The following is a 12,264-nucleotide window of genomic DNA, read 5'->3' as shown; positions in this document are numbered from 1 at the left end:
TGTTGACTCAACACAAATCGATAAAGTTAACTGAATCGTTTTTACAAATTTAAGTGGATTGAGCATTAAACAAAACTTAAGAATTGTGTTGGTTTAGCTCATTATAAATAAGTAGCTTGAACAAGCAACATAAATCTGTAAATGGGGCCAAACATTTTGTCCCACCTGCTCAAGAACGGAAGTATAAAATGATTGGCTGGAAATATTTTGTTCTTGTACGAAACTATTGTCATTGTTGTAATAATATAGTACTCTCTGTAAATAGTTTATTTAAATATTCATTCATTCATTCGTTTTCTTGTCGGCTTAGTCTCTTGATTAATACGGGGTTGCCACAGCGGAATAAACCGCCAACTTATCCAGCACGTTTTTACGCCCATCTCTGGGATACATACACACACACGCACTCATACACTATGGACAATTTAGCCTTACCAATTCACGTCTTTGGATTGTGGGGGAAACCGGAGCACCTGCAGGATACCCAGGGCCGAGGTTTGAACCAGTGACTCAGCAACCTTCTTGCTGTACAGCACTACCTACTGCGCCACTGCTTCGACCTTTTATTTAAATAACTATTATTATTATTAGTATTATTTATTTATTTTTTTAATTTTTTTTATATTTCCCAGTGATGGGTTGTGGCTGAAAGGGCATCCGCTGCGTAAAAACATGCTGGATAAGTTGGCGGTTCATTCCACTGTATCAACTCCGGATTAATAAAGGGACTAAGCCGAAAAGAAAATTATTAGTTAATATATATATAATATAATTAGTAAATTAGTAAATAATTTTTCTTTTTTTTAAAATTTAATTATATATTATTTGCACAATGTGCACATATATACATGATAAATAAACAATGTATGTTCATAGTAATTCTTCTTAGTGATTTTCATAATAGTACTTATTTTTTAACTAGATTTTTTCATTTTATGCTTAACATTAACTTAGTAATATTGAAATTGTTAGAATTAATTTTGTAAAACACATTACTGGTCACCAGTAATGAAAGCCTGCTGAACATACCTGTGTGAGGTGAGAACAACAGATCGGCCCTCTTTGATGACGCTGTGTATGCAGTTCCACAGGGCTCTGCGTGCTTTGGGGTCCATCCCAGTGGTGGGCTCGTCCTGCAAGCAAACAACACACAACAGGACTCCGATTCAGCCACAGGTTAGCAAGAAACACAATGAACATCAACTTTAGCAGGAAGATCTCTGGGTATTCTGTATAATATCGATTTTACTAATATTAATTTGATCAAAATAAAACACAATTTTTTTGCCTTCATATGTTATAAATTATTGGGTCTAACTGCATTCTAATAGGCATCAAGCTGCAGTGAATAGACCCAAGATGTGTGTCACAATCGCACATTGGTAAAACAATTATTAGAATATTACTGTAGATATTATTACAGCTTATGCTATATAGGCTGTTCAATCAAAATTATAACTCATCCAAAAGCACAGATGGAGTAGTTCAAGGCAGGTCTTGACCGCATTACAGTTCCATATTACTATCATGAATGATTTCATTCCTACAAATGCTTTGGTTGAGATGCTTAAAAACAAAACAAAGCTGGACTCGAAGTTAGATTGAATTGCTTTATTTATTCAAGGGACTTGTTAATGTTCTCGATTAGATCATAACATTAAAACAATATTGACTGATACATTAAAATAATGATTCTTTACAAAGACATGAAATACAAGACTAAATACTGCACATATTGCAGATGCTTTAAGAAATTGTCAAAATCTGACAGTAATTAGCTTATGCCATCTAATATAGGCTAGACTTAAAAAATAATAATAATAATAATATGAGAAGAAATGTAACAGAAAAACAACTTTTTTACTACCGCCATTGACTATCATTACTGCTACTGACTATCACTACCACCAATGACCATTACTACCGCTAATTACTATCACTACCACCATTGACCAACTTTACTGCCAGTAGCCATCACTACTGCAATTAACCATCATTATGGCTATTGACCAAAACTACCATTATTGACCATCACTACCACCATTAACTGTCTTTACCACTATTGACCAAAACGACCCTGATTGATTATTAATACCACCACTGAACATCACTACCGCCACTGACTATCACTACCGCCACTGAACATCATTACCGCCATTGACTATTACTACCCCATTGACCGTCACTATCACCATTGAAAACCACTACCGCCATTGACTATTACTACCCCCATTGGGCGTCACTACCACCATTGAACATCACTACCGCCATTAACCTTCACTATCGCCACTGATTATCACTACCGCCACTGAACATCACAACCGCCATTGACTATTACTACCCCCATTGACCGTCACTACCACCATTGAACATCACTACCACCATTGAACATCACTACCGCCAATGACCATCACTATCGCCACTGACTATCACTGCCGCCACTGAACATCACTACCGCCATTGACTATTACTACCCCCATTGACCGTCACTATCACCATTGAACATCACTATTGCCATTGATCATCACTATCGCCACTGACTATCACTAACGCTATTGACTATTACTACCCCCATTGACCATCACTATCACCATTGACCATCACTATCACCATTGAACATCACTATTGCTACTGACTATCACTAACGCCACTGAACATCTTAACCATGTTCCTGGAGGATGTCTCCTTAACAAAACACACTTGATTCAGATCCTCAGCTCATTAGCAAGGTCTGAAAGACCTATAATGGGGGTGACAGACAAAAGAGACATCCAAAACATGCAGTGCTGGTGGTCATCCAGGAACATGGTTGAGAAACACTGGTGTACAGGGTCACACCTTGTGCCCCTGTAATTTAAAATGCTTAAAAACGGGGGCTTTTTAACCCTTAACAGGGGCTTTTATTGTTTGAAATTTGCCAGTTTGGTTGGGTTTAGCGGTATGCTTATACATGGAGTGTCCCTGTAAGCCCCGCAATACATATAAATAAAGTGTGTGTGAGTATACCCACTTACCAGGAAGACCACTGGTGGAGCTCCAATCAGTGATATGGCGGTGGACAGTTTGCGCATGTTTCCTCCACTGTAGCTTCCAGCGTTTTTGTCCACATACTTCACCAGGCCCAGTTTACGGATTCCCCACTCCGCCACCTGCAGGTACAAACATGTCAATTAAACCATCTAAACTCAAATTGATTTGTTCCTTAGCTGCCTGTTTTATCCACTTGAAACATTGAAATCACAATTAATACACAATTTAAAGGGGACCTATTATGCAAAAATCACTTTTTAAGGGGTTTAAACAGAGTTGTGTGGCTACAGTGTGTGAATATAACCAGCTGCTAATGGTATAAATGCCTACATTTTATTTTTTATAATCATACTTTCATAAAAACAGTCTGCAGAAATACTTTGATTGACATTCTTTCTTTGTACATGACATCAGAGGGAGAAAACCCCGCCCATTAGTGACAATCTCTTCCTCATTAGCATAGGACTTTTATCTTGTTTTTGAATCTGTCACTATGCAGACACGTAGGCATTTGTAGCTCCCCCCTCTTTTGAAAATAGGGGCTGGGAGCACAATATCATTTGAATTTCAGGAGAAAGTCACCGTAGACAAACACATGTACAATCTGGAGACTATCACGTAAAAAAAAAAAAATCTCCAATCATAAAGCAAGCTGACAGAAGTGAACAGCGTATCAAATGCAGTCAGGACAGAGAACAGAGCATCAGCAAATCCTTCCTGCCTATCGTCTGCCATGTCTATTCTCGAGTCTCGCAAGATTTCTGTGTTTACATTTCAAACTTTGATTGAAAATCTTTTGGTTTGGTCTTTGTCACATTGCAGTATGCCACACTATAAGAGTAAAATTGTTGTCAGCTGCCTTATTAGAATTTCAATTTATAGTAAGAATTCCTAAAAGGTTGCCATTCAGGCCCGGATTGGCTAATCGGGAGGACCGGGAGAATTCCCGGTGAGCCGGTCCGTTTTTTGGCCGCGAGGGCCGGTGTCCCTAGCTCCACAATCTGTTGCTCTCAGCAGTCACACTGTTTAAATTAATTTATTTATTTACTTGACCACAGTCTTCTTATTCGTTATTTTACCGCAGCTCTACTCTTTTTATATATGGCCAGCCTGATGATATATGGCTGATATAACTCAATGATGATATAACTCAGATGAGTCACTTCTCAATATATAACTGTTGTGGTCCAGTGATTAGCACGTTAGATTACGATGCTGCCGACCCGGGTTTGATCCTCGTCTGAGTATGTTATTATTATTATTTATTTATTTATTTTTATTTTTTTTATTGTTAAGACATGTAATACTGTTAGGATTGTTGAACATTTAAAGTTCTAAAGCAGCTGTTTTCTCAAAAAAAAAAGTTGTGATAGTGTAATTAGAAACTGAATTGGAAATGACCTTATTTTAATATAGTCAGTCGTGAACTGAGGTGGGCCGGTCTGAGGCTTGAAACTCCAGGGCTGAAAAAGAGTCCCACTCCGGCCCTGTTGCCATTTGTAACTAAGTTCTCGCACCATCAGTCTCAGGCATTTTCACACAAGTAAAAATACTTCACCTGTCACAATCACCAGCGATCTAGTCCTGGCAGATCGCTAGTAAACACGCAGCTCACTAAAGAACTACAAATCCGTCTTTATATGGACTACAAGTTCCAGTCATGCACCACTTGCTTAAGTCTATTTAACTGATTGGATTTTATTCCATTACTACATCCATGCTGTAAAAGCAATCTTACGGAATTGAAAATAGTCACATAAACCTTTCACCAGAAGTTTATTGTTGGCTGAAAAACACTAGCTGTGCATATGGCCCATTGGGACAATAGTATCTGGATGCAGCCTTTATGATGCAAGCTGAGATTGCATTACTCAGGAATGCAGTGTCAGAAACAATGCACTCAAATGGAGCTAGTGACATCACTGTGACGGGTAGGGTTAGAGGTGAGCCCATTAAAGAGCTATTTCAGAAGAGACCTACATAGGTAATCATTGTGAAAACATTTTCATTGAAAATATTGATGTATTAAAACAACAATGTAACAATAAGGTTATAAAGAATGCTCTCCGTTCGTTGGCTCTACCTACAGCAAAACATTTTTGACTTTCATTATTTGCTAATATTTCTTGGAGTAAAGCTTGGAAGTTGACAAATAAGTTTTGCCTAAGTAACAAGATCAAAGAAGTGTCGTACAAAACACTCCATAGAATTTATCCAACTAAACATGTTTTGGAAAGATTTAAACTCAATATTTCATAAATATGTGAATTTTGTGGTCAAGAAAAAGAAACAATTTTGCATCTTTTTTTTTCATTGTATTTACTCAAGAATATTTTGGAAAGATTTAGAATAGTTTATTAACAAAAAAATGGAGTTTAAGATAGAAATGTGTTTATTTGATGTTCTGTTTTATTCTGATAATGAGAACTTGAACTGTAAAGGACAATATATTTTTAATTTGTTTATGTTGTTAGGAAAACACCATATACATAAGAAAAAGTGGGCTCAATGTAAACCAAATTTTGCCCATTTTGTAAATGACTTTAAAGTATATGTAAATCTTTTAGAACAATCACAAAACAAAAAAGCACTGAAAACATGTAATGCTCTAAAAACATTTAATTTAATGTAAATATAATTTTATATATATATATATATATATATATATATATATATATATATATATATATATATATATATATATATATATAATATATATTTACTTATATACTTATATTAAATATATATATATTTTTCTCTCTTTTTCAGAAATATGTGAAATGTAATACCTCTCGTTCTTGTGGCATTGAGTTAAATTAAAAAAATAATAAAAAAAGAGCATATTAAAGAGCATTGGATGCAGCACAGACTGCACTGCACCAGGTCTGCATCCAGACCACTCTCCATTGGGAAACACTTATTAGTAGCGACACTGGTGGCCGCTAAGTGAACTGCAGACAGCATCTTACTGCATGTATAAACGTGACCATACGAGCAATAAGTTGCTGTCTGCAGTTCACTTTTTTCTACTTTTTAAAAAATGATGTATTACTCCGATACAATTAAACTTCAGGATCTGACCAGGACAAATGAAAATCACCCTAAAAGGCTAAATGAATAAATATGCATGTTAGTATATATTCTCTACTCACCGCACAAACTTCGTTCTCAGGTACACCACGCAGGATAGCATAAAATTCCAGGTGTTCCCGTCCAGTTAGCAGATCATTGATGGCATCAAACTGAGGACAGTAGCCCATATTCTGATGTACTTCATCGATTTCCCTAAGTATACTGCAAATAAGAAGGCATTTTAACATTAACCTATGACCTATACATCTGCTGTAAGAACTGCTTATATCTGATCTTCTGTACCTTTTCCCAGCTATGAACGCTTCTCCTTTGGTGACCACAGAATCTCCGGTCAGCATTTTAAAAGTGCTGGTTTTTCCTGCTCCATTGACACCAAGCAGACCGAAACACTGAAAGAAGGAAACGGATGTCAGTTTGTGCTTTACAGATTATGTGGAGAAGAATCATTGGGAATCATTGAGGCTGATCATTTATCGGATAACACTTTATTCGAAGGTGTATTTATAAGACGGTCATAAAACCTTTATAATGTCTTGAACATGAATGAAACTTTATGCATGGCTATGACAACTGTTGTTAAGTGTCATTCGCTTAGTTCAATTTTAAATGGAAAGATGCCATTGTTCGAGATGTCATTCTTATGACAACTTGACATTACCAAGACAACATAACTTAGTCATAAACATGATTTTCGTGAAATCATTATAATTGTGTCATGACTACTATCTAAATTTTTCATTAAAATGTCTCAATAAAAAAAAAAAACGTTTATAATAGCGTCATTAAAATTTAAAGACTAATTCAATCTGTCCCTCTAGCTGAGGACAAGAAAAATATTAAGGTGTTATGACTGTTTTAAAATTCATGAAACAATCATAATGGCCCAATGACAATCATGTTTATGACAGATTTATGACAATTTGAGTTTTCTTGATAATGTCAAATTGTCATGACAAAGACATTTAAAATTACAGAACTGAGCGAATGACACTTATCGACAGTGGTCATGAAAATGAATGAGATTTTATGCATGGCTATGACAACACTTATTAAGTGTCATTCACTCAGTTCACTCATTTAATTTTAAATGCAAAGATGACATTGTTTGATGTCTTTGTTATGACAACTTGACATTACCAAGACAACATAACTTGGTCATGAACATAATTGTCTTGAAGTATAATAGAATATTTTTCTGATCTCTGTTTGAGAGTAGAACCAACTAAATTTGTCATTGAAATGTCTCAGTAAAAATACTTTTAAAACAGCGCCATTTATATTTAATGACATTTTAATGACAAATTCAATTTGTCCCACTAGCTGAGGACAAGAAAAATATTAAAGGTGTTTTAACGCTGTTTTAAAATTCATGAAACAATTATAATGGCTCAACGGCAATCATGTTTATGACAGATTTATGACAAGTTGCTTTGTCTTGATAATGTCAAGTTGTCATGACAAAGACAGTTTATTTTAACATTTGGAATTACATAACTGAGCCAATGATACATAGCGACAGTCATAAGCATGCATAAAATTTCAGTCGTATGATTATGAAGGTTTCATGACAGTCTTAAGGGACAGTCAAGGCACACTTTCAAAGGGTTTGAGCATGTAAAAATCTGTCTGTGCTGTGAAAAGTAGTGCATAAAGCAACACAATGTGACACTGATTTAAAGGAGTGATTGCTTCATAGTTTACATTTATGTACTGAGGGTAGGGATGTCCAGATCCGATCACTTGATGGAAAATCGGGCCCGATCACGCGGTTTCAGGCTCGATCAGAATCGGACGTTACCTCTTGATCAGGACTCGAATATATATATATATATTTCTCATAAATTTTTAACCCATCTGTATTTATGCAATGGCACAGAGTTAAACCCCTTTTTTGACGCTACACAAGAACAGCAACGTGTACGGCATGACATCACTTTGTTGCAGAGACGCTATCGGTTAAATGCCGGCAAAGTGGAACATGAAAGCAGCTTGTAGCGGAAAGCGTAGCTGCGTCCCAAATGGCACACTATACACTATGCACTCATGCACTATGTACTTATGCACTTACACACTCAACAGGATAGTATATGTATGTAGTGTTGTCCCAAATGGCACACTAATGTTTTTTTACTAAGCGGAAATTCAAACCGTTTCCCTGATGACGTTTGACGGTTGCCAAATCAGTGAAATAAACAACCGAATTATCAAATAATACCTGCCGTGAGTATTGCCGCATTAACCATCGGGAGGCGCTATAATCACTCTCATGGTAGAACTTTGCTTTTACCATCCAAAATAAATAAAGTTATCCAACATGTGCGTCCGATAGCTCCGCCCCTTCCGCTACGTAAGCAAACCTGCGGTCGTTGAGTGCGTGAAGTGTCCATCATTACACACTTCATTTAACCGGCTGAATGAGTGCATCATCCGGGTAATTAAAGTGCACTTAATGTTTTTAGAGTTTTCAGTGTGAACACACTACTTACACTATTTATACTACAAAATGGCGAAGAATAGTGCATAAGTATGCGATTTGGGACGCAGCTCGTGTCTGCTGTCTGGAGGTATATTAATGTTGATGTCAACAGCATTGCCAAAGCAAACTGTGAGATATGTAAACTAGGGATTGCCTGCCGGGTATTTTAGTTGAGGTGCTATTTGTTTTTATGCTAGGTTTTTTAATATTTACTCTTGGACTAAAGTCCGAAAGTGTAGAATTTTTGTTCTTTGTTACTTGATTGTTTACGCTACCTCACAGAAGTGCTCTGTTTGTTAACAGAGTTGTTGAACATTAGAATAAGGTGAATTAAATAAAAAATAAGGAACATCCCGGATGTGTTTCTATGCTCTTCTTTATTCTTTTTTATGTATTATAGGAGTATCGAATCGGGTTTTGGAAGATACTCAAAATCAAATGACTCCGACTTGAGGGCAAAAAAACCTGATTAGGACATCCCTAACTGAGGGGTCATGTTTTGATTTTTTATTGGTCTCACGCAATCACTCGACGCAAAATCGCAGGGTCCAGACTTGAACTTTCGAATGCAGTAACATGCGAAACTTGTCATTTGAGCTTGAGTTTGCAGACTGAACATGAATGAAAGTCAATAGGGCAAAAATACCCCCTTCAAGTAAAGTTATACCAGTAGGTGTCATGAATTACCTCTCCTGGAGGAATGCCAACACACAGACGATCCACTGCAGGCTTTTGTTTCCGCTTGTACACCTGTAAATATAGTAGACAACATTATTGAAGGTCTCATCACTGAATTGTAGTTATGGTTGTTGTGTGTGATCATCAGCTGACCTTAGTGAGCTGTCGGAGTTCGAGAATGTCTCCCTGTCCGGCCCCACTCATGATCCTCTGCCTCTCTCTGGCTACATCTTCATCTTCCTCTCCAATCGGACTCAATTTAGGACATAAAGACCTAAGGAAAAGGACCAAAGCATGGCTTTAGATCTTTGAAACTACTTCCATCCATAATTTCATTGGTTAATGATGCTTACTTGGGTTCAAAGAAGAATCTGTACTGGATGAGGACGGTGATAATGAAGAAAACCACACCCTCCACAGCCATAGCGAAAAGATTCTTACCCACCATGTCCCACTCCAGTGGAGAACGGAAACGGTTCTCACCTTATGTAAGGTAAGAAAGAATTCAGCATCTAATACATATGCCTCAGTAGTAATTAATTACTTCAAAATACAGCGGACAATGCACTTTTAAAGGATTAAACGATAATATTTAGTCTTCACATATCGGAATTATTTAAATTGAAGAATGATGCCTGCATTCCTATAAATAACTGGAACTGGAAACCTAACAAGGTAATAAGTTAAGTTAAATGAAATACTTATTCATGATAATTATAAGAAATTTATGGAAGCCTGTTTAAGCCAAAGTAAAAAAAGAAAACTTTGTCACATTTCTGGCGTTTTTTTCCTCACAAATGCAGCTTTCCATCTAGCAACTTCTGAAAGAATTCTCAGAAAATGAATTCTAGAATTGTGTAAAAAGCTTCAATTTGAGGGCAGCATGGTGGCACAGTGGGTAGGACATTCGCCTCACAGCAAGAAGGTCGCCGGTTCGACCCTTGGCTGGATCAGTTGGCGTTTCTATGTGGAGTTACCTCTGGGTGCTCCGGTTTCCCCCACAGTCCACAGACATGGGGAACAGGTGAATAGGGTAAACTAAAATTGTCCATAGTGTATGTGTGTGAATGAGTATGGATGTTTCCCAGTAATGGAGAAACTAAGCCAAAAAGAATGAATGAATGAAGCTTCAATTTGGAGTTAAAGATAATGAACCCACAATTCTATGCTTATGTCTCACAATTTCGATAAGAAAATATAAGGAAAGAGTCCATTTTGAGTTTATTTCCTTAGCTTTTTCAGAAGTTGTCAAATACACAGTCATTTGCAAAAAAAAATTATAATTATAAATCAGAGAATTAATTTTGATGTTCTTTATTTTCGGTTATTGTCAGTAGAAATTGCTATTTTTATAATAACCTTCTAATACATCCATCTTTTTTTGTATAGTGAGGTTATATGATTTTTACACATCCTTCACTTGACCCAAAACTGTTTGACTTTCTTTTATCTGTTGAACACCAAAGAAGATATTTTGAAGAATGCTGAAAACCTGTAACTATTTACTTTCATAGTATTTGTTTTGTCCTGCTATAGTTTCAGCTTTCTTCAAAATATCTTCTTTTGTATCCAACAGAATAAAAAAAAAATCTCATAAAGGTTTAGACCATCTTGAGGGTAAGCAAATGGCATGTGAATTTTAAGTTTTGACCAAACTATTTTAACTTGCAAAAGCTATGTTAATAGCAAAGGCAGTAAGTCCTTAGTAAATGAACTGTGTTGGTTTTAATATAAAATTCATAAAGAAAAACATTTTTATTGTGCTTAATCATTTTAATTCCAACATCCTGAAAACTTGCATATAAGTCAGAGCAAGCTATTCTTACCAAATCTCTCCAGAGCGTCAGCCATGGCCTGATTCTTCACCATGTCGATGAGACCTCGACCCAGGCAGAAATGTGGGAAGATGAGCAAAACGTTCTTCAGGATGTCATTAATTCCTCCAATTTCCTGTATCAGAGGATGAAAGGCTTCAAAAATCATGATGTGCACCAGTGCAATAAAATACTAATGTGATCCTGCCTGAGGATGAGAAAACAAACAAACAAAAAAGACGTCTTACATGATTTCCGAATAACTCCATGACAAATGTTGAAATGCTGCCATTGATCCCAATGAGGATGTTGACGCTTGTGAGAACCACATAAGCAGTGCTGGGGATTTTAAAGAGGAAGGATGCTGGGTACATAAGAGGAGTGATGGACCATCTGAGGAGAGACGAGATGAATGATACACAGTTTTAGCGTATTGAGAATCCCCCGACCATATACAGGTCCCACAGAAGGAATATGAAGGTGAGCTCTTTGCATTATAGGTGATTGTGTTGGCACTTTTGTCTTTGTAAAATATAATGTGTCAAATGGGAATGAAGTGTCTGTCTATATCTACTAGCTGGGCTTCCAGCTAACTCTATCAAGCCTCTTCAACTGCTCCAGAATGCAGCAGCACGAGTGGTCTTCAATGAACCTAAAAGAGCACATGTCACTCCGCTGCTACTCCGTTTGCACTGGCTGCCAGTTGCTGCTCGCATCAAATTCAAAGCTCTGATGTTTGCCTACAAAGTGACTTCTGGCCTTGCTCCTTATCTGTTCTCGCTTCTGCAGATCTATGTGCCCTCCAGAAACTTGCGTTCTGTGAATGAACGTCGCCTCGTGGTTCCATCCCAAAGGGGGAAGAAATCACTTTCGCTCACGCTCACGCTCAATCTGCCCAGTTGGTGGAATGAACTCCCTAACTGCATCAGAACAGCAGAGTCACTCTCTACTTTCAAGAAACGACTAAAAACTCAACTATTTAGTCTCCACTACACTTCCTAATCTGTAATTGCCTCTCTGAATATCACACTAACTGTACACAAAAAAAAAAAATAAATAAAAAAAAAATAAAACTACTAATACTTCCCTTCTTAGACTTTACAGACCTGAAACTTGCTTATAGCACTTATTCATTGTTGCTCTTGGTTGTGTAAATTGCTTCCTTGTCCTCAT

The 12,264-nt window shown here is 36.8% G+C and overlaps 1 protein-coding gene across 3 annotated transcripts in view; it reads right to left on the bottom strand.

The window, feature by feature from the left end:
- abca1b (ATP binding cassette subfamily A member 1b) overlaps positions 1–12,264 on the bottom strand; it is a 95,174-nt gene that overhangs the window by 7,158 nt on the left and 75,752 nt on the right. For 2 of the 3 annotated variants that reach the window (XM_087279955.1, NM_001114586.2), the window contains 9 exons: positions 11,340–11,484; positions 11,104–11,227; positions 9,631–9,760; positions 9,431–9,551; positions 9,287–9,349; positions 6,406–6,512; positions 6,183–6,324; positions 3,015–3,149; positions 1,030–1,133 (listed from right to left, as the gene is read on the bottom strand). In XM_087279955.1, the coding sequence (XP_087136081.1) occupies positions 1,030–1,133; positions 3,015–3,149; positions 6,183–6,324; positions 6,406–6,512; positions 9,287–9,349; positions 9,431–9,551; positions 9,631–9,760; positions 11,104–11,227; positions 11,340–11,484 (1,071 nt within the window). Of the gene's footprint in view, positions 1–1,029; positions 1,134–3,014; positions 3,150–6,182; positions 6,513–9,286; positions 9,350–9,430; positions 9,552–9,630; positions 9,761–11,103; positions 11,228–11,339; positions 11,485–12,264 lie in introns of all 3 variants that reach the window. The other variant, XM_087279954.1, reaches the window with a different exon arrangement.

The sequence above is a fragment of the Danio rerio genome, chromosome 14, assembly GCF_052040795.2.
Source record: "Danio rerio strain M-AB ecotype USA chromosome 14, GRCz13ab, whole genome shotgun sequence".
Classification (NCBI taxonomy): Eukaryota; Metazoa; Chordata; class Actinopteri; order Cypriniformes; family Danionidae; genus Danio; species Danio rerio.
Note: the sequence above shows the minus strand (reverse complement) of the source record. Positions and strands in the feature narration are given on the sequence as shown.